Below are 23,593 nucleotides of genomic sequence, written 5' to 3'. Positions count from 1 at the left end.
ATCTAGTCATCTCATTCACTCTCCTTGGCATATTCGAAAACATGTATACATAACAAAAGTTATTGTGATGAGACTCTAAGACCGAAAAGGTGAGTGTATCAACTGAAAGCATTTCACCTCAGGATTTTTTGCTTACGTTTTTACTAATTTAAATTAAATAAACGAAGAGATTTTCAGAGATCATTTAAGCGGGGAGATTCTAATAAACTATCATTTAGAAATTAAAGTCATTCACTAAGCTTTACTCTGATGTGGCTTAGTCTATCTTTCGGCGCGTAGAAGGTTGCAGTTCGCGGTTTTGTCTACGTAAGTACGTTCGAATATGTCGACACAGAAACTACTCAGAATATCATTAGGTGTTCCATATTTTACTAAAAAATACCTCACGTGTTAATTGAATATCAAAATTTATTTAATTAGGATAAAAAAACTGATTAAGAATCTGCTCTAAATGGGAACTTGTCACAACTTCTATTGAGAACACAGAATATTTCTTAATGTTTTTAATAAAGACATTAGGAGGAGGTGGGGCTACTTTGAGCTGTGGGTGGGGCTACATTGTTATACGATTTTTTCACATATTTCTAAAGGAAAAGGGTTTTAAAATGATATAATTTGGATAGACAAAACAATTGTGGATATAAATGAAATAATTGTAAGAACAAGCTTCATTTGTTGTTTTTGGAGCTTCCAGTGAGAGTGAGTGAGATCTATTTAGTCATCTCATTTACTCTTATAGGCAATTTCGAAAACATTTTTACAAAACAAAAGTTATTATGCGCTAGACATTAGACTACTCTACTATATACCTATATGTATGCTATTTCTATTCAGGAAAGTGTTGTCAAGTTATGGCATTTTTCATATAAAAATTAATATCGTAGGAGCAGGTGATTTCGAAACCCAACCCCTGATCTTAACTCTTTCCGGACCGCAGCATAAGCTGCAATCCAGTTTCACCATTTTTTAATCAAAAATATCTAAGCTCAGGAATTAATTGAGGTCCTACAAAAAATATTTTACATTTGGACATCCTTATTGTTTGTAATCATCGACAAGAATAGGATTTTTATCAGTTTTGAATAATTAAAAAAACATTGCTTTTCACAGAACATTCTTATGCTGCTTTGGGTACTACAGTCCCAAAAGAGACGAAAGAGTTAAGGATGATCTTCACCGATCTAATCTACCATGCTCAATCGGTGACAAGCGTCAAATAATAATAATAATGGTGGTACAACGTTCCATAGAGGAACTAGGCCTTCCTACAAGGGAAGTTTCGAGACATCCATTATTATTTTCTCATATACAGGGATGGGGTTGTTAGTCCATGCCCCGTGGAATCAAATGCAGTAAAGCTCAGTGGATGCAATCCGAACACCTTTAACGCCAGAAAAAAATTCCTGGTGACCTAAAGGGGATTCGAACCCGGGACACTTGCATCATAGACCGAGTACTCTACCTCAAGGATGGTCTTCACCGATCTAATGGATCTAATCTATCATGCTCAATCGGTGACAAGTGTCGTCAATACTCAAAATCTAGAACTATTACACTATGCAACAGATTGACAACTTTTTTTTGGCACACGGATCTCACATGGTAGGAGAAAGTACTCTCCCTTCGAACTTTCATGCCTTTAAATAATGTGAATTTTTTCTACTTTTCTTAAGAGATTTATACATGATTATCACATAGTTATCAATAATTGATAATAAGCTAACTAATATTTCATAAAAATGTTTAAGTTTCTTAGGAAAACTTAAAGAAAATTCACATTATTCGAAGGCATGAACGTTCGAAGGGAGAGTACTTTCCCTTACGTTTGGTAGAGTCGAGTCTCCTGATCAAGAATCTGTTTTTGGTTTTGCTCCTATACGTCACAATTTTCTTTAATTAATTTTTTTTGTTTTTGCTGTTTTGTCTCATATTATAAATTATTTCTCCGGTTCTAATGTACAGAACTTAATAAGTGGACATCCGTTGGAAAGGTAAGAAGTTGTGCTTCAACTTGAATATTATGTAAAAAATCCTTAGGGTCAGAAAAACAAAATCTAACTAAAATTTCTCAAAAATAGCCTAAGAAAGCAACTTTGAAAAATCATATAAACTAAATATTAATGTACTCTCTTGCAGACTTAAGACTACATTTTTGCCATAGAAGACATCCTGCTCCGATACCTCTAAAATGCCTTATTTTTTGATTTTGATCGCAATTGATTTACCTTATAAAGGATAAGTTCTCCATCTCCTAATCTGTTTCAGGTTATCGTTAACCCTCTAACGGGTAAGACCGCCTCCAGGCGGTCTTCACAAAAATCACATTTACAGCGACAATAAAGTTTTTATTTATTTAAAAATGCTATAGTGTCCTCGGTAATAGTATTATAAACATCTCTTGAAAGTTTGAACTTATTTTGATTCTTCGTTTTGTTGCTATTCCCAGTTTTGTGTGACAGGTCAGAGAAAAAGCAACAAAAAATATTTATGCAAAAAAACTCATTTCTAATTTCCATAAAATTACCGATTTAAAGTTATCTGACTAAAATAAATTTATGTTTTACTGAAAGATATGTCATTCTACTTTGTATATTTTATTTAAAAAAATTGAAAAAACTAAAAATGTGAATTTTAGAAGTAATAAGAGTTTCAAAAAATTTTTATATTTTCTCACCTAGCGCCTAAACTAAAAAAGATAATGAAGAATGTATGGTTTTTTCGACTTTATTGGATCATAATTATCCTAGGAAACATAGTTTCAGAGCTTTTTTCGCATATTAAAGAAAACACCGTTAGAGGGTTAAGAATATTATCAATATTTAAATTTATTTATTTTTTTACTTCAAAAATTATTTTCTTTTTTAGCCAAGACACTCTTGGGGGGATTATAGCAATGCGTAGAGAAAATTTATCTCAGGAACGAACCAAAGTGGAAGGTTTCTCGATTCAGAGATTACGTTTTTTCGAAATTCCCTCGTTCTCATGTTATGAGGCACCTTAATGCCTCGAGTTTTAGTTCAAAATTGTAAATTTAGCAGTAGCACCCTGTAATCCGATTATAATTTGAATCACAATAATACCTCCATGACAATCTTCTGAAAAATTGTGTCGTCACAAATATTTTCCATTTCGATATGAATCTAATTACATAAACAACCCAATATTCTGCTAATTTAAGAATACCTAATTGAGAATTTCATGGAAAGTCATCTGAGCCTCTGACTCATGCTAAATAGTCAATTAATCAATCATTGCCGTTGAAAGTCAAGGATTCTAGAACATCTGTCTGTTGATATCCCTTGTCCTTATCCTCAATGGGTTTTCTTCTTGATGAGAGAGTGTTGATATAAAATAATTTTGTGCATGTTTGACATTTTCGCAGACTTTTTGTCGCATTTATTTGTCTTTTTTTCACAGTGAAAGAGTCCACAGTCACAGAGATTTGTTGGTATTGACTGGGTTGTCTTGTAATCTTTTTTTTTTTTTTGAAAGAAGATTTAAAGTATAAAAAAAGCGCAGAAGTTGAGAAAAAAAGAGAATGGTTTTTAAAAGAGATTCCCTCTCACTCTCTTGCAAAAGAGATAATCTTTTGTTGGTGGATGGATGATAAATTAAAATATGCTCCTTCTTGACACATTCCACATAGTTTTTCGAGAGGAGATTGTGCCAAGAGAATGGGAAATTCTGGAAAAGCCACTAACCTTGTCACCTTGTGTCACAGGAATCTTATTGGAATATCCATCCATTTCAGCTGAACCGTATGGATGCTTCAATTGTCCCTGGATGAGCTTCCTCACTTGTTGCCTGTCCCTCGGCTCCTCCTCACAACACCACACACTACTCCACAAGAGAATATTCTAAAATTAGGCACCTCGACTGTGCAAAAATTTCGCCTTGTTGATTTAAAAAAAAAAGATTCACTGAAAAATTTTCTTTTTCTTGCACTTTTTCACTTTGAGCCCCAATGTTATTCCTTAGGAGCCTCTTTCTAGATTGAGGGGATTTTGCCCCAAGAAGATTTTGCTGACGAATTCACCAATCCGTGAGACTTCTCCGATATGGGTCCGGAAGAAACGTCACGAAAGAAGGTTAAGAATTCCAAATGGTGGATTTTCAGCCAAATCCACAAACAATTATCCACTGAATTCACTATCAATTCACACCTAATCACACAATCCACGTGTTTATCATGGAAATTCCTCAATATTGTACAATTTTCTTTGAGAAAACATCAAAAATCTCTTTGAGTGAAAAAAATTGACACTCTTTCCGTCACAAATCACTTTTTCTCCTCATTTTTTTTCAGGCCTCACAGCAAAATCCGTGGAATTTGTTCACAATGGCCAACCATGATCCCTGGCCACAAATTCCAGGTTGGATACCATGCACTTTCTCAGTGGCAAAGCTCCTCGGAAAAAAAAGCCCTCTCTCTGGCTAAGGAATTCTCTATGTGGTGAAAAATAGTTAAGAAACCTCCGTGGGGTCCCCTTCTCCGTGCGACAAAAAGAAATAGATCACTTTGGAGGACAATTTTGGCATAGATGCCCAATGCTAAATCACTTGTAGCACTTTGGGGTGCACATGGGGGCACTTTAGGTGGCACTTTGAGTAATTTTTGCACGGTTTTTTGGTGATTTTCAAGCGAAAAATCCACCTTCACACCAACAACAACAAAGAAGACGTCGCCATGTTCAATTTACGCACTCGGATTTCATCGGGCTGGCCATTCGGGTGATTTGGGTGACATTTTTTCTTGGGCCAAATAGCAAAAAATCACTAAATTCCACCCAAATGGAATCTGCAGACACATATTTTCCCACCAACACCGCCAACTTCACTCAATATGGCAGCCGTACGGAGTTTGAGAGTTTTGCAAAGTTATTGTCCCAGTTTATTGTGATTTTCCTGGATTTTCCACAATATTTCTCCCAATTTTCCAGTGTAATTGGCAAGTTTGGTGTTTGACAAAGTGTAGTGCAGTGCAAAAAAATCTCCAGTTATGCTCATTTTTGTGGTGATTGAGGGTGAAAAAATGTTTTCCTAACGCGCTATGTCATCGAATCGGGCAGGTTGGTATTTTTGCTCCTTTTTTGCCTCTCCTTTCTTTCTTCACGCAAAAATTGCCAACCATCCCCTTGTTTATCGTTTTTATTCTTCGGCGCTAATGAGGAATTTTTATGCCTTTATGGCTTTACGATGGGAACCCGAAGAAAGGGCCATCCGTACGTAATTGGTTTTGTGGTCAAAGTGAGAGTTTTGTGTTTGACCCTCAGGGATGTTTTTTGACCTCATAAAATCTATCCCACCACTCTGTGTGGTCTTCACACCCAAAACAATCCTCCAAATTGCTCAATTTGTACCTCAATCCAATCCAAATTGCCCCCCCCAGATAAACCTGAACATTGACCAGGAATGGCTGCAGCTAGCGCAGGGGCGAAGAGCCAAGGAGTTCAGCTGGCGAGTGGAGGAAGTGGTTCGGGAAAGGGTCAGCTGCTGCAGCGTCAGATCTGCCATTCCCAGGCCCAGGATCCCTCGCCAACTTGGGTGCGTCTCATCACAAACGGCGACATCATCTATGTGAGGTAAGGGCATTCCAACTTTCCCCCTTGGATCTCCCCCTGATGCATTTTGCCCAAAAATAATGCGCCCAGAGAGCCCTTCTTTCTACCTGCTTGGTGATTTACAGATGTTGTCCCTTTTGTTCATTGCGCAAAAGGGAACATCATAAATCCTCAATAGAAAGTCAGAGCTCTTAAAAAGCCAGAGGAATTCCCCACAAAAGAAATCCCATTTCGAATTTTTTACTGCCCTGGAAGCATAGACAAAAAATTAAAGGATGTGGGCTTGAGAGTCTTTAGACATAAATTAGAATTAGAGAGAAGTTTCGAACTAGATGCTAATTATAATAAAGAATTTCTCGTGTGAAATATTCATTATTTTCTAGTCTAGAAAATGTTCAAAGAAGAGAAACATTAGAATTAAGGTTTAGCCATATGGCTTGACATTTCTAAGCTCCTATCGGACAAGGTTTTAGGGAAGAATAATTAAAGTAAAAAACAAAAAAGGAAAGGAAAAGGCAACTGACAAAAAGAGTCCGCGGGAGCTGGCTCGAGTGGGCTGTCGGGACCAAGATTCCCCGCTGTTTAAAAATCAAAAAGAATGAGTTAGCACTCAAACGGAGGAGGGATGGAAGAACTGGGTCAAACCTCTAGTTTGAAATCGATTTTAAGGCTAGGTTCCGGTCAAAATCCTGAAAGCCAAAATCCCGAATGAAACAAACTTGAACGCCAAAATCCCGGAAGCCAAAATCCAGAAAGCCAAGATCCCGAATGAACCAAAATCCCGAAAGCCAAAATCCCGAACGCCAAAATCCCGAATGAACCAAAATCCCGAACGCCAAAATCCGGAAAGCCGAAATCCCGAAAGTCAAACCCGGAAAGCCAAAATCCGGAAAGCCATAATCCGGAAAGCCAAAATCCTGAAAGCCAAATCCCGAATGCCAAAATCCTGAACGCAAAAATCCCGAAAGCCAAAATCCGGGAAGCCAAAATCCGGAAAACCAAAATCCCGAACGCCAAAATCTCGAATGAACCAAAATCCCGAACGCCAAAATCCGGAAAGCCAAAATCCGGAACACCAAAAATCCCGAACGCCAAAATCCGGAAAATCAAAATCCCAAACGCCAAAATCCCGAATTTCTAAAAGTGTCATAGCTACTCCCACGAACAAGCACCCGTGCTTGTTGGAGGCAAAGGGAAATTTTCTGTGTCTTGGAAAATTATTCTACACATTATAAAGCCAACAATTATTAATTATCCTCCATATAATTTCATCCCTCCGGGATTTTGGCGTTCGGGATTTTGGTTGCCTCCGTTAAGGCCTAATACGGACACCAGATCAAAGGGTTATACGGGCTTCCGACCTAAGGTTTAGCCATATGGCTTAACCGCTCTCATTTCTTATCAATCACGATTTTTTGTATAAAAAATTAACTTAGGATTGGATTATCAAAAATAAATAACCTAGGTTCTCAAAAAGCAATAAAATTGTTCGCTATTTAATGTTTTAAAACCTTCGAGTACTGGGGTAAACCTCTAGTCTGAAGACCGCTTTAGTCATGGGCTAAATTCTAACGGATAAAATTGCTTGTTATTTATTATTTAGGTTTTTGAGTTATACGAGCTTCAGACCTAATGCTAAGCTATATGGCTTAAATGCTGTAATTTCTCAAAAAGTAAGATTTTTGCGAAAATTTTAAAATTGTCTGAGAAGGATTATTAAAATTTAAAATAAAATAAATAAAAATAATATGTAAATAAAGTAAACATCAAAATATTTTTGTTTTAAAATTTTGTAAAATATCAAAAAACATGAGAATTAAAAAAATGTTAACAAAAATAGTTTCGAAGAAAAAAAAGTGAAATTTTTGTATTATTTTATTGTTCCAAATTTTTAAGAACATTTATTGATATTTTTTTCTTTAAAATATTCATTACCTTACTTGAAATATATTCAAAATATTTATAAAAGTAATTGTAATACATTTTTGACGTTAAACTAATTTGATAAGAATCATAAAATCTTTTTTAAACTTTTATATTTTAAAAATTGTACTTTTAAAGTGCTTCAAAATTCCTTAAAAGACCCATGAGAAAATCGATTAGGGAACATGGAAAAAATTCAGTTTTCCAAAGCTTGAGTCGTCTGAAGGTACCGCGGTTTCCCCTACTGATTTTTAAAAATTATTGTTTTATAATATATCAAAAAATTATATAGGGTAAGTGTTCCAAATTCCGGCCAGCTTGCAATTCCAATCACCTTTTTTGTTCCTCGAATTTCCATGTATTTTTTGTTTTTACATATTCTAAACCTAGAGATTATACAATGAAAAAGAATAACAAAAAATGTAGAACAAAAATAATAAAAAATAATATAAGGTAAGGTATCCTCGAGTCGTCCGCCTCTCGTCGAGTCGACCACCCTGGGTCCCTCAAGTTGACCGATTAAAATATTTATTCAATTTATTTACATTTACAATAATATTTAGCGAATGGTTTAACATTATAGGGTCAATTAATTCATAATTAATTCAAATAAGCCAAAATATCATAGAAATTGACCATTAAACCCTGAAAAAATCATAAAAAGACGGAGCGTTAAGGTATTTCTTAAATAAAAATTCGAAATTTTTCATTAAATTATGGCATATTTTTTGATATTCTTGACTTTTTTCTTAAGGAATTATTTCCCTCAGAGATTACTTGAAAATTCAAATTTTGAGTTTAATCGCAAGTTGAGGGCCTAATCTTTATTACTTGTGCAAAAATTTTAATACCATGACTAAGTAAAAGATTAATTTTATGTATTAAAATTTAAGTGCACTTCAGATAGATTATTCCTCAATTCGACCGGTCGACGAATCATAGCAAGTGAAGCTTTTTCAGTGAATTTCCCTATTTATTTTAATGATTAACTAAATTTTAAGTGCTATTCATGATGTGTTAAACAAGCCAAAGGTAAATTCGTGACTTTATAGTTTTGTGATTTGTTTAATTTTAAGAAAAAATGGGTGGTCGAATAGAGGAATCCCAGGCGGTCGAGAAGAGGGACACTGATATTGAAGTGGTCGAGTAGAGGAACACTTCGAATTTTTGAAACATTTTCATTTTTTTATAATTTAAAATTATATTATGACTAAATGAAGTTCACAATTAGATAGATAAGGATCTAGTCTATAGTTTTAGGTAAAAACCCTATCAAAAAACACAAATTACAACTGTTTTTCATAAGTTTTCTCACAAAATCTATCCTTAAGTGGTCGACATAAGATACTTTACCTTACAACAAAAATAGAATAAAAATGAATAACAAAAAATGGTATTAATTTTAAAATGTATTAACAATGATTTTGGAGTAAATATAGACGATAAAATGTCTACAATGTTACAAGCAACACTACTTCTTTCCAAGAAGGAATAAAAAAATCAATTTGTTTTAAAAATATTACATTTCAAACTTGAGACTTGGGTGCTTGCATGCAACTATGCTGATATTTGGCACACTTACCCTATTTAATATTTTTATTTAAATATAAATTTTTGAGGAGTATTTTTTACAAAGAAGAAAGCCTCACAGTATTTTCCTCATTCCTAATAAGTTTTTGATTTTTTTCTTATGGTATACGTTATTAGCTTCTTATAAGAAGATTATAAGCCGTGTTAGAAAAGTATTTTTACATTTGGGTTAAAATTCGTAAGAGCAATTATAAAAAATTGCTTTACTCTTTAGAAGGCGGGAAGGTGTCTCGGCTTATGGAAAAATGGTATGGCGTACGAGATAATTGGTAAAGATCATTGCTAAATTTCTATTTATTTTCGGAATCTTCCATTCTTTTCTTATTAGATTACTGATTAAATTTGAATAGCTTCCAAAGAGAATCTAGTTCGGAAAACAAATAATTTTCAAGGGAAAAGGTATTTAAAAAAAATGCATCAGGAATTTTATACACTCAGCTCTTCGTTATCCGGCACTTCGTTATCCGGATGACAGCTGCCAAACACTGGCGGTTGATATATTCAAAATTATTTTTACTAAACATGAAGTTTATCTAGTGTGAATTAAAGTATTTTATCTTTGTATCGAAGTTTTTTATACATATAATTGTGATAAAAAATGAAACATAAGCACACCATGAAGAAAATATTCTCTTGTTCTTTGTCAGACAGAAAATAAATTCACACTGCACAAAATAGAAAAACCGTTGATCATTCAAAAAAAAAACTACAGTAGACTCTCGCAAATTCGGCTCTTTTAATATCGGGTTACTTTTTAATTCGGGCAGCGGTTACATTTGAAAAAAGTTTGTTGTCATTTTTCAAGTTTGATTATGATTATCAAATGAATCAAATATGCTCAAATTTGGCATGGTTTGTCTTAGTTTTGATGTGATTTTGCATTATTGAGGGATTTTCATGCAATTTACAATATATATCAGTGTGTAAATTCAATATCTATATGCACATGTCGCCCGAATTTCTGTCTAATTCGGCTGACATTTCGGTCCTATATGCCCGAATTTGAGAGAGTCTACTGTAAATGTCATTTTGTCCCCCAGTCAGCCGGATAACGAAGAGTCGAGTGTATTGCCCTGCAATGTTCTTCCATCAAATTCCTGATGGATCTAATTTTGTTTGCAGTCCGAGCGGTGAAGCTCTGAAATCGCTTGAGCAAGTAAAGGAGTATCTCTTGCGTCCAGGCACGTGCAAATGTGGCCTCCCTTGCCCCTTGCGCCCCGATCTCTATTTTAACTTTGACCCCAAATCCCAATGTCAATTGGACACTGTACCCCGGGTACCCGGTGCATGCCTCCATCAGGCACGATTGCGCCAGGAGGTGGATGTGAAGAGCTATCAGGGGGGAATGGGATTTGGTGACAGTAAACTGTCCAATTTGACACTGTCGAGAGCGCCACCGTGGCGAAAGAGTGTTGGGCAGGAATTTGAACGTGTACCTCCGTTGCATCCCCAAAGGGATAGTCAACCGCCGTGGCAGGAAGAGAAGAGATTGCAGCGCACGAGAAGTGTTGCTGGTGGTGGGTCGACGAGCACAAAGAAAAGGCCCAATTTTAAGGATGATCCAACGGGATATTTGGATCATCAAACAGCTATTTTGCATAGTTCGATTTTGAATGTGCACAGTCCGGATTTGAGTCAGTTTGACCAGGAGGAAGTTCCTGAGCCCCAGAGTACACAGATGAAAGTGAGAGGGCAGGGAATTGTGAGGCAGCAGGTGCCTCATTTGATTGGAGACGGTCAAATGATGACTATTCCGGGGCAGAAGATTGTAATAAGTGAGCAAATTCCGGGGCAAACGGTGACTCATTTGCCCAATGGAATGGTACAGATTCATCAGAATCCGGGAGATGGTGGTCTTGGGAAGACTTCCAAGTTGATCTGTGCAGCAAGTCAGGAGAGTCCAGTATCGTCCAGTACGGCATTTTATGGGGCTGAAAATTCACCGAGTGAATTGAGGCAGCCAGTTCAGGCTGGAATGATCACTACGAGCAATGATATGCCGAGTAGTTCTTCGCCGGAATTGTATCCGAGAGCTGTGGCATCGGGTCATACAGTGGCTAAAAATACAATAACTTCAGTTTTGGCTGGAAAAGCTGCCACGACAACGTGCACGACTGCTCCTCAGTTTATTAGTTCAGCTCCCGGACAGGCCATGCAGCAGCCCCAAGGGTATGCCGGGGGCCAAATTCAAGCTACAAATCAATTGATTATGACATCATCGGGGCAATTTTTGGTAATGCCGGCGAGTCAGGGTGCTCAAACGGCTCCCAAAGTGTCCACGGCGACTGGTCAAATGATAAATCCTGGAAATACTCTAGTGATAAATAATGCCCATCCACAGATTCTCAATGGAGGCAGTTTACTGTCCGGAAACATTGAAATTGTCAATGGGCAGGATGTCACTCAAGCATCGAGAGTGATACAGGGTGGACAGAATCTCTTGCCAACTGGCCAGAATATCATTTCAAATGCCGGAAATTCATTTATTGTGAATTCCGGAAATGCCGGACAGGTTCAATCGGTGATTCTCAATAATTCAAATATGATGAATACCGGTGGATTGTCACCGGCCACAGGGAAGGTCATCCAGAATGGTGGTAGTGTCAATCAATTGATAAACAATGGCACAATGGTCCTCAATACACTTCCAAGTGGTTTTGTCGTTCAGCAACCTCAGGGGAATTTTGCACTGCACGATGGGGGCGTTGTAGACACTTCCGGGGGAGCATGGCAGCAGAGGACAGTTCTGCTGTCCCCGTCAGAGGTCAAACGGAAGGTGAAGAAGAGAAAAAGCATGTGCAGTCCTCAGAATGTTTCCCCCCAAATTTCCCCGCAGCTTCAAATGGTCGGAGCATCGACTATCGGTCAAGCCCCTCACTATACCACCCCCCAGGCTCCATATCTCGGTAGTCAACTATCACAGTTGACAATTGTCCCAGCCGGAAAGGCTCCCACGAGCTCAACTCAAGCGCCCCAGCAGCAAATAATTGTCCATCAAAATGGACAGACAATCCTTCAGCCAGTGAATCTCATAGGGCAACAACTGCTCGTCCCTGCTGGCCTGGTGGTGACCCCAGCACCAACAGAGACCCTTCTGCAGATCCAGAATGTCTCTCAGAATCTCCTGACTCAGACCCAACAAATGGTCCTGAGAGCTCCGAGTCCGCAGAACAAAACGGCCTTCCTGAGTCCCAATTCGGCAGGACAGCAATTTATTGTGTCGGGAAATGGTCAAGTGAGCCCCCTGGGACAGATCTATAGTACTCCAGGGGGTGGCACTGTGGGCCTAATGGTGCCACAGACAAGTCAAAATCAGACTTTTGTGCAGCAAAACACAACAATTGTCCAGCAACAGACGACTCTGCTGGGTTCGCAGAATGGGGCTCAGAAGCAATCAATGGACATTGAGGAGCAGCATCAGGGCATCCAGGGCACTTCGTCACCACCAGACACCACAACTTACAGTCCACAGAGTCCAGATCGACCGGCCAGCGAGAGGAGTGTGGACAGTGACAGCAATATGGTGAGTGTTCTCAAAATATTACTAAAATTTTATTACGATCTTAAGTGCATCTGCATTATCGACTCTTCTTCGTCTTGGTTCTTGTCACGACTATTTCGTGGTTTTAGAACACAACCCTAGAGAAAACAGTTAAGACAGGAACCTACACAGAGAACAGTCGATAATGCAGAAACGCTTGAGAACAGTTAAGTGCTAAAATAACAACATGTCAACTTTTTATTGGAATACCACTTTAATGGTGCTGAAAATGATAAAAAATGATAAAGGGAATTTTTTTTTCAAATTTTTTATCGCAGTTTAGTGTTCTCAAGTGCTTCTGCACTATCGACAGTCATTTGCTAAAAAAAACCTGTTTAGGAAAAAGATTTTTCAGGATAAAGTCATGTTTTAAAACCTCCAAACAGTCGTGACAGAAACCTACACAAAGAACAGTCGATAATGCAGAAACACTTGAGAACAGTTAAGTGCTAAAAGAAACATGTCCACTTTTTATTGGAATACCACCGTGCTAAAAATGATAAAGAGAAATTTTTCTCAACTTTTTTTTTAGCAGTTTACTGTTCTCAAGTGCTTCTGCATTATCGGATCTTCTTTGTGTTGGTTCCTATTACGACTGCTTGGAGGTTTTAGAACACGACACTAGATAAAACAGTCAAGATAGGAACCAACAGAAAGAACAGTCGATATATCGACAAGAACCAACACAAAGAAGAATCGATAATGCAGAAGCACTTGAGAACAGTAAACTGCTGAAAAAAAGTTGAGGAGAAAGATTTCCCTTCATCTTTTTTCATTTAAATAGCACAATTAAGGTGGTTCTCCAATAAAAAATGGACATGCTTTTTATAAGTTTGCTGTTCTCAAGTGCTTTTGTATTATCGAATTTTCTTTTGTTGGTTCTTGTCTAGACTGTTTTCTCTAGTGTCGTGTTCTAAAACTTCCAAGCAGTCGTGACAAGAACTTACACAAAGAGCAGTCGATAATACAGAAACACTTGAGAACAGTAAAGTGCTAAAACACAATTTCCCTTAAAATTTTGAAAAAAATGGACATGATTTTTTTTTAGGACTTTACAGTCCTCAAGTGCTTCTGCATTTCCGAAGTAACTTTCTGTTGGTTCCCGTTTTGACTTTTCCCTGGGGGTAAATTTTCTAACTTTGTGAGAACGTGAGAAGTGCTAAAAGTGAGAAAGTACCGAAAGTTGTCACTAAATGTGATTCTCTAAGCCCATTTTTGTGATACTTGTCTCGATATTTTCGTGACACTTCTCACAGAATGAAGGTTCGGTGACTCAAAAATAATTCTGGGAAAAATTGTGAAAATTTTAGATTCAGGAAGAGGTTTTAAAACCAACAGGCATGACAATTAAAAGAAAAATTCGTATTTTTCACCCTAATGGGCTTGAGCTCTCAATCCAATTATTTTTCAGACGGGTGAAATCATTTCAGTATGAACATGAAACTCACTGTCAAATTTCATTTTTATTCACTCGCGAACTTATGAAACACTAGACTAAAAAGAAAAGAACTATTATTGACACTATGTATTCATATACAACTCAGAAGAGTTTCCTCTTTGTGTGCGGGTTCTTTTACAATTAGAAGCAAATTGAGTACTAAATCAGTACTAAAAGGTTGCTCTACACTGCTGTCAAGAATTCGCGCGAAAAAGTGTCACTAGCTTCTCACTCAAGCATACAGAATCACAAAATATGAGAAAGTGAGAACAAAGTGGTCCAAGTTTTTCGTAAGTCTGTCCCTGGTGACTAACTCACGAAAATTAGAGAATTTACCCCATGGTGTCGTGTTCTAAAACTTCCAAGCAATCGTGACGGGAGGGACCCAACGCAGAAAAGGCGATAATACAGAGGCATTCGAGAACAATAAAGTGCAAAAAACGATTTCCCTTTATCATTTTGTAAAAAAATGGACATAATTTTTTTTTAATACTTTACTGTTCTCAAGTGCTATTTCATTATCAACTTTTTTTTGTTGGTTCCTGTCTTGACTGTTTTCCCTAGTGTCGTGTTCTAAAACTTCCAATCAATCGTGATACAAATAAAAGTCGATAATGCAAAAGCACTTGAGAACAGTAAAGAGTAAAGTGCTAAAAAACTATTTCCCTTTATCATTTTGGAAGAAATGGACATGATTTTTTTTTAGTACTTTACTGCTCTCAAGTGCTTCTGCATTATCGACGTTCTTTTTGTTGGTTCCCGTCTTGACTTTTTTCCCTGGTGTCGTATTCTAAAACTTCCAAGCAGTCGTGACAGCAACCTACACAGAAAAGGCGATAATAGAGAAGCACTTGAGAACAGTAAAGTGCTAAAAACTGATTTCCCTTTGTTATTTTTGGAAAGAACGTACATGATTTTTTTTAGCACTTTACTGTTCTCAAGTCTACTGTTCTCAAACCACAGAAAAAAGTCGGTAATACACAAAGCACTCGGGAATAGTAAAGTGCTAAAAAACATGTTCATTTTTCATTGGAATAGCACCATTACTCTACTGAAATAATTGCACATGAAAAATTGATTTTCAATGGAATTCAAATGGGGCGCTCTGCATACAAATTCGATTAGATAATTGTTAATTCAAATGGAATGTAGATAAAGTATATACAGTCAAATTTCATATTTATATTTCTTCGAATGTCATTCATGACTCATTTATTGATTCAATCTGCTCTGGGTGGCGTTTTATGGTTTATCTATAGAGCTTTTTAATGTTTTTTTTGGGGGAGGGGAGGGGAGGAATCCTACTAGCTAAATTCTGATAAAATATACACGGGATACAGGGGATATCGTTGGAAATGTCCCTGATATTCAGGATAATTTTATTTGAAAAGAATTTTAATAAAATAAATTGTGGAAGAAAATGTTGAGTTATACAAATAATGTAACATATCGCACAGTTGCAATAGAAAATGCACAACTTGATTTTCTGATATAGTGGAGACTGGGGCAAAATTTGCCAGAACGTTAAACGTTCAAGATTTTATGGAATTTAATCAAGAAATACAGAAAAAAATGGAATATGAGTTCTGTTTTTAAAATATTTGCCCTTCGGGAGATATCAATTTTCATCGACTTATTTTCAAAAATTTATGCATTAGGACATCTAAACAATGAGAGCAATTTTCGTCAAAAAATGCATTTTTGACAGAATTTTGACGTTCCCTACAACGAGTGCAGACGATTTCTTAAAAAAAAGCAATTTTTCTTGACAATTTGGACCCGCTGAACACAAATCTTTTGTCCGTTGGCGAGTTTTTCCAAAGTAATTTTCCTCCAGCATTAGTTTTATTAAAAATAACCATCTGGAGTGGAGGGAACTGAAACACCTTTGAATTAAAATATCTTTAAAATAGGACATTTTTCCTATTTTTAAATGGAACTGAGCCTTATTAAGGTAAAGTGCCCTTGCTCGACTGATAGATTTATTTATTCAATTTATTTATATTTGCTTTAATATTATATTGCAATATAGCTCCACAATAGATTTATGTAGCTAAGTGATATAAAGTCCAGTTCTATTTAAAAATAGGAGGGAGTAAAAGTCCCATTTGGAAGGTGCTCTAATTTAAAGATGCCCAATTTCCCCCAAACATTTTTCAAATATTTAGGGTAAAAATGGTAAAATTTGACAAAAAAAAAAACGAAGAATACCGATGTTTCACGAGGTGAAAAGAATTGCCTAGTCACTATGATTTTGAAAAGTGTTTGGTAGAACACTTACGGCAGCAATAGGGTGGAATCACCACTTCTCGCCAGTGCCCCACTTTTCGCCACTTGTATTGAAATCGCAATTTTTCCATTATTTGTGAAATAAATAAGCCGTAAGATTATTTGTATCTCTACTGCTGTTACTTATAGAGTCGAAAAACACTAATTTTTTGTTTTTAAATTAATTGTTTAAACATTTTTTAGGGGAATATTTTAAGCAAGTGCATCGAATCCAATATTTCTTACCAAATATAGTAAGTGTCATGAAACTTTTATCGGACAAAATTTACGATTTTGAATAAATAATTTATCTATTGAGCAATTAATTACATTCGGCGAATACATAAAAAGTGTATTTAATTAGTTAATGTTTCATTTTATATTATTTTTGTGTAAAAATGAGCCATGGCGGAAAGTGGTAATATTATAAAATTTATTCACCACTTGTCGCCATTGCTTTTCAACAGGCGACGCTAACTTCACTTTATAGATTCTCAGTTGTCAAATCTGCTTTGTTTACTTTCTGCAATAGTCTAATAATTTGATTTCTCAAATAAAAGTGAAGAAAAATCATTTATTGTGAATAATAATAAGCTGATCATGAGGAAAAAGAAATGCTGAATGTGTATTTTTCATAACATTGTCGAAAATAATCGAGTTTGAACCTTTCCAAGTGGGTGGCGAGAAGTGGTTACAAAACTGGCGAAAAGTGGTAAAAAATCGGTTTTTTATGTACTCCCGCGTTGTATTGTAGGACTTTTGTTTTGACGAATGTAGGACCAATATATCTAAGTAACTTTTTGTCAAATTTGAGTTATCTGATAACAAGGGGTCAAAAGTTATAATACAGTTAATTTCACTTTTTCCTAAAAGTGACGATAAGTGGTTACTCCACCCTAGCACAAGAAAATCAAGGAGATGAACTTTCTTTAGATGCGTTAAATAGTGCAATCCTATGAAAATACATTTTCACTGCAAAATAAATTGCCAAGAATTGGCTGATAGATTCGGCGCTGTTTTATCCCACAAGAGGCGCTGGCCTCTTGTATTATTCTCAAGAAAATAAGTTCCTAGTTCTTCAAAAATTATTTTTTTTAAAACAAAAGCATTTGAAAATTACAAAGATGTGTCGGTTTTTTTTGTAAAAAAATATTAAAAATCTAAGATTCGTGTACATCGACCTTCCGATTCAATGTACACTAACGATCGCTGGTACATTTCCCTTATAAAAAATTATCTCTCTTTTAATTTAGAAGCGGTTTAATCAAATTTAGAAAAATTGTGAATTGGTAATTTTGAAAGTTTTGGTAATTTCTATCCGTTAATGGCTCCGGCACACCTTTTAGATCAGGAAAATTTCATAAAATCGAAATTCACATCCTTTTCATTCATAAAAGTTTAGCATATGTCTATCCTTCTCTTTTGCACTCTTCTTCTTCTTTTGAAAATTATACCAAATTAAATTTAGTTCAGTCCAATTTCGAACCCGAAAGAGTGGGACATACTTATGCAAATATTTTGAGAAAAATAGGGACGCGAATTTAGCTTTCATGAAATTCTACCGATCTAAAAGTTGTGCCGAAGGCATAAGAAATTTAATTGAAGTATGACATCCCTTACCCAGGGCACCCTGCCCTCTAGTGGGATATTATACGGGCTTCAGACCTGAGGCTTAGCCATATGGCTTAACTTTTTTAATTTCTTATCAACAAAGATTTTTTTGGGAAATTATAACTTAAGATTGGACAACATAGGCAAGTGATCCATTAAATTTTGAAAAAGCAATAAAATTGATTACAATTTTGAATTTCGAGATCATCGGGAACCGGGCTAAACCTTAGGTCTGAAGCCGGCCTTACAAACATGTAATTGATTTCACAGTGTCGATTCTATTTCAAAAGTGCGATACCTAGATATCTAAATTACTGTTTCAGGTGCAGTGTGTGTCGAGTTCCGAGCCGGACTCGGTGATTTCGCCCCTTGTGGATGGCCTGGAGACTCCGCTGGGACATCATGCGCAACAGGAATTCGAGGCGAGACTCAGAAGTAGTATTTTCAATGGTTGATTTCCCATGAGAGAGAGAGGAGGCGCTCTTCTTTCGCAAATTTCTTTTAACAAATTAATAGTTTTTTTAGCGCGTTATTTTTTTTCTGTATGAGTGTGTGGATGTGGTATGGAAATCTTCATGGGATTCTTTTTAGGTGGCCAGCAGAATTTCCAACAGCACCAGAATGTCTTTAAGCCATCTGATGCTAAAGTAAGACGACTCCAGAGTTCATCAATTGCTATCCCAGTCTATCGAAATCCATCCAAGATGAAGATGAGTGATCTAAATGGTGAGTTTAACAATTTCTTTTCCAATTTCCGGCTTCCTTAAAAGTAATTTAGGATTTTTCTTAGGTCCTCAACAGTAAAAAAAAAATAAAGAAAGGAGAGAAGGAAAATATAATTTATATATATTTGATATATATTAGGATCTTTGATAAAGATGATAAAAAAATGAAAGATTTAAAAGATAATTTTTAAATTTGTAATATAATGTACAAAATGTTTTTTTTTCGTATGATTTTTTTTTTGTAGGAGATTAGGAGTTTTTTTTTAAAGAAAAAAAAACTTGGTTTTTTTTAAAGAAATGTTTCGTCTTTTTAGGAATATAAGAAAAATTGTGCAAACACAATTTAAAGCATGATTAATGAATTGTTGTATAAAAAAGATATTTTTTATTTCTTTGAATGGCAGTTGATAAAAATTTTAAACTACTTAGAATAACACTTGCTGACTTAGAAGACAAAAAGAAAAATGATGAGAAAAAATTTCCCAGTAAATAGGACGTATTTATAAAAAAAAGGTATATTTGTCATTTTTTCTATTAAACAAGAAAAAAAAGAAAAGAAATAAATAATAGAGATAGTTTGTACAAATTATTTGATATATCACATCTCGAAATGATTGTAAGCACGCAGAAACGACAATAACACAGAAAATCAAAAAAAATAAGAAGAAAAAGAAATAAGCAAAAGAAACAAAATGTGAAAAAATAGAAACCAAAGAAAAATTCTTACAGAATGAAAAAAAAAGAAACTGGAGATAATCGATAAGGCTTGATAAAGTATATGGTCTTTGAAATTCTTTGCAGGTAACTCAAGTTGTTTGCGGAGAATCAAATGTATCATAAGCTTATCAGGGTTTATCCTTGATCTTTGGTGTATTTAGCTGTGATTCCTTCATAATCCCATATTCTGTGATCATGTAATTCAGTATTCCAGGTATGATATCTTTGTCAGAAGACGGGTAGCTCTTCGCTACACACCCTTTTACTTGAATCTTGCAGAAATGCAAAGAAATTAAACGCAAATATCACTTCAAATAAAAAGTTCTTAAATCGCGCGTAATTCAACTGAGAGAGAGAGAGATAGAAACACAAATAACTCACTTGATAAACGTCTGGCGGCGCTGCGGTTGCAAAAAAAATCTCTGAAATGCGAGAAAATATTTTCTTCTCTATTTTATCCTTATTAGCAGGTCGTGTCCCTTCTTGTAATATGTACTTTTGCATTCCTTATTAACCAAAATAGTGTTATACAAAAGGGTTTTTCTCAAACATTTCCTGAATTTTGGGACAGCTCAAAAAAATATGAGTCTTCCAGCTCAAAATTTCATCCCAATGTTTTTGTTGTAATATCGACAATTATTCACAATTAACCTAAATAACTGTATTCAACTAAATTATTAAAAGGATTTTCTTGTGAAAATGACTTAACTCTCAGAAATTAAAAAAATTTCACATTAAAAAAACTCTCATTTTCTCTACGTGAATTTTCGCGGCATTTCGAAGAATGTCAACAGGCACCATCAAATTCACTTCGGCTTTTCTTTTAGCTGAGGCCTGCCATACAGTATTTTTGACTCAATACATGAAAAAGGGACAGATAATCCTAACCGGCTTATGTAGGTGAGATTCTTAATGTAAGCTAACTCGAAATGTACGCAAATTCGATTTAGAGCTGAAGTTGGGGGACACCATTCAGTTATCTTGAATAAAATTCGTGAAATTATACAAATTTTGTATTTAAACCAAAATATCATGGATTTAGATGGACTGGCAGAAAAGTGATATATGGGTGAAATGTAGATCATAATGTTCTCTATAATTTTGCCGTAGAACTTGATCTCATCGATTAATCAGAAGCCGAGATAAGCGCGGTTTTTTGTTTTTGAACTCGTTTTTTTCGACCAGAGCGCTCCAAGTGTTCATTTGATGAACTTCAACTATATAAAAGAATTGTTGTATTTTGTGAGACTTTCCATTTAAAATCCTATTTTAAGTGTCTTGGTCGAGAGGAAGGAGTCAAATTGGCATCTGAGTGGTTTGAAAGCGCTATTATGCGAAAAATCAATTTTTTCACACTTAAACGACAAAATCGGACAGATCGCATTATCTGATCGAAAAATGATGTATGGACGAAATGTAGACACAAATGTCCTCTACAATTATGTCGAAGTAATCATCAAAATCGGATCAGAGAAAGTTAAGATAATTGAGGTTATGTGATATTGAAATTGGTTTTTCGACTATGGCGCCCCTGGTGTTTGTCCCACGATGTTCAAATGTTCTAGAAAGTTGTAGCATTTGATGAGATCTTTCGTTTGAGCCCTCACTTATCAAAATCGGCCAAATAGAACCGGAGATATGATTTTTTGAATTTCGTGAAATTTGACCCCTCATATCTCCGGTTCTATTATAACCACAGCGCACTTACGCCACTTTTTGGAGACGTCATAGACTAGACTACGACACCCTAAAATTTGATTAACTTGCACAAAGGAATTTTTGAGAAAAATGAGTTTGAATTTTGATGAATTTTAACGCTATCGCGGCGCCACCTGTGGTGACCTTTTGAACTTTCATCTCAAAGTGCTCATCAAGACGAAACCAAAAACCCAAAATTTAGGTCAAAAGGTAATTAGAACCGGAGATAGAGGCCGATCAATTTTCGAACTTTGACCCCTTATAGCTCGGGTCAGAGGTTATGGATCGACTTAACCCATTCAGTCAATGTACCAGAAATACTTGAGATAGAATGTTCATATTTTGGGATTAGTTTCCTACAGATTAGTAGATGAATTTTTTGAAAAAAAAATTTTTATTTCATATGGGGGCGCGGGGAGCCTCTGTCAAACACACGTCTTAACGGTCACTGAATTTAAATTCTGTGCATTAATTCTTTACAAACACTATTGCTTTAGATAGAGTAACTATCCAAGAAAACAAATTGGTAACTAGAATTCAAATCAGAAAAGAGAAAAGAGGCCAATTTTAACAAATCCAACGGGATGTCGTATTTTCCGTCCGCCATTTTGAGCAAAAATTTTGCATTACCTTCCGCGAAGCAAGAAAATAATAACAAAATGTATTTTCATCTCTGTCGGGCTATTTTTCTCAAGTAATTGAAGGACTAAAGTGACTAAAAATCCATTCCCGACAGCAATTCGGATAACAATTGCCCAGGAATAAATCATCAAAAATCACTCAATTTGCGTATGATATATAATACCATGGTAAGGAATGAGTTAAGTATTTTTTTGTTTGATAGATATAATCAGCGGCTACAACATACTAAAATTTTAGCCCGATGCACAAAGGAATTTTTGAGTTATTTAATGTAGAAAATTGAAAAATCTTTTTAATAAGACGCCCCTAGCGGTGGTTTTATGAACTTGTGATGTTAGAAGGGGAAGTGGTATTTTACGAGAGCTTTCCAAAACGCCCTTACTTTATAGCTCGGGTCAGGGGGTCGGGGAACCTTAGGTTTGGTATTGATCGAAAGCTCTAAGGCCCAGATATAACATACTAAAATTTGAACCCGATCGATGCCATAGGGGCGGAGCTGTTGAGAAAACAAAAAAATATGGGTATTCAAAATGGCGGAAGGAGGAGATTGTTAAAAGAACAGTTTGAAAGTGTTTTTGCAAATTACTGTGAATAAAAATAATGAAAATTTAGTGAATTACTTTGACCGTAAAATGTTCGATGAAAAAGCATTACTTTATGATTCTGTTATGAAAACATTAAATGGTTAGAAATCTTTAGATGCTTTAGATACAGTACCCAAGGAGATGAAATTTCTGATTCAGACACCAGAAAAGAATTGACTAAAAATCCGAATGTTAAAATATAAGTAAAAAATATCAAAATATTTTGTAAAATCCTAACAATGGCAGCGGCTGCCACTTGGTCCCTCCGTGACACTTTTAGTTAGGGTTCTACGAAGTGTTAAGAATCTTACCTAATATATAGCTCGTAATAGATTCACTATTAATTAAAATATCCAAATTTAAGCAATTCTATTTTAAATTGAGCCTTATATAGATGGTTGACCTTTGACCTTTCATAATTCAAGCTAGCGATTTGACCGGTCATATTTTTAGAAAAATGAAAAAAAATCACATGTTTTTTGGAAATTCGAATTTCGAAAAATTATAAATAAAGTCGAGAGCTATTACTTTACTGAAGACTGTAAGTCGATATCTCTTACTGTTTGGCTTTCTAGATCGATAAAAGTTAAAAAAAAAAATAAACAATAAAAATGCCTCTGAACCAGAATCGAACCCGAGACCTTTGCGTTATAAACACTGTGCGCTAGCCCACTGCTCCACCGCTGCTTCAGCTGGCTATCGGATCTTCTTTATGATATGCCGTTTATGAAATCATAAAGTGTTGTATTTTAAAGGAAAACAAAATTAGCACTTTTTGAGTATGACACGTTCCTTATGATGCCTATCTTCGTCTATGTTCTTAATATGAAGCCAATCTGAATTTGATGACGACTTCCCTTGTAAGAACGCTGGGTAATGAATTTAGTACAAATTTGGAAAGATTTCAGTGTTAGCTACAACATACTAAAATGTCTTTACGATTCAGTTTTGTTTTCGCTATTCGAATTCGAAGATTCGAATTTATTTGACAGCAACGCCGACTGACTTTAGAAAACTAGGAGTCATTCTGCAAAAAAGCACAAGTCGATATCTTTTACCGTTCTTTCTTCAAAATCACACCAAGGATCACAAAGCTTGAGATTTGTAGAGAATCACAGCTGTAAAAGCAACACTGTTGAACATCGTGAACATCACATTTTAACAACAAAATTTCTTTTATCAAAAAATGCTTGAGAACACTTAAAAAATAAGTAGAAGATAGCGTACAATAATGTTACACTTGCCATAAATTAAAAAAAAAAAATAAATAGTTTGCAAAGATAAAAAGAAAGTTG

At 35.5% G+C, this 23,593-nt stretch overlaps 2 protein-coding genes across 4 annotated transcripts in view; one reads left to right on the top strand and one right to left on the bottom strand.

Moving 5' to 3' along the window:
- LOC129798496 (serine/threonine-protein kinase Warts) overlaps positions 1 to 4,714 on the bottom strand; it is a 40,926-nt gene extending 36,212 nt beyond the window's left edge. The window contains exon 1 of the mRNA XM_055841671.1: positions 3,702 to 4,714. The gene's annotated coding sequence lies outside the window, so the exon portion shown is untranslated. The remainder of the gene's footprint in view (positions 1 to 3,701) is intronic.
- A 123-nt stretch (positions 4,715 to 4,837) lies between these two features.
- Positions 4,838 to 19,243, top strand: LOC129798497 (mucin-4). 3 transcript variants are annotated; one of them, XM_055841673.1, is made up of 6 exons: positions 4,838 to 5,069; positions 5,390 to 5,582; positions 10,197 to 12,597; positions 18,256 to 18,367; positions 18,524 to 18,658; positions 18,723 to 19,243. In XM_055841673.1, exons 2-6 carry the CDS (start codon positions 5,413 to 5,415, stop codon positions 18,734 to 18,736), a joined length of 2,832 nt encoding a protein of 943 aa, XP_055697648.1. In that variant the 5' UTR covers positions 4,838 to 5,069; positions 5,390 to 5,412; the 3' UTR covers positions 18,737 to 19,243. The 3 variants fall into 3 exon arrangements, with proteins under 3 accessions (XP_055697648.1, XP_055697647.1, XP_055697649.1); XM_055841672.1 differs by having other exon boundaries at positions 18,711 to 19,243; XM_055841674.1 differs by having other exon boundaries at positions 18,256 to 18,354; positions 18,524 to 18,752.
- Positions 19,244 to 23,593: the final 4,350 nt, after the last annotated feature.

The sequence above is a fragment of the Phlebotomus papatasi genome, chromosome 1 (assembly GCF_024763615.1).
Source record: "Phlebotomus papatasi isolate M1 chromosome 1, Ppap_2.1, whole genome shotgun sequence".
NCBI lineage: Eukaryota > Metazoa > Arthropoda > Insecta > Diptera > Psychodidae > Phlebotomus > Phlebotomus papatasi.
The sequence above is the reverse complement of the archived record's forward strand: the minus strand, read 5'-3'. Positions and strand labels throughout refer to the sequence as shown.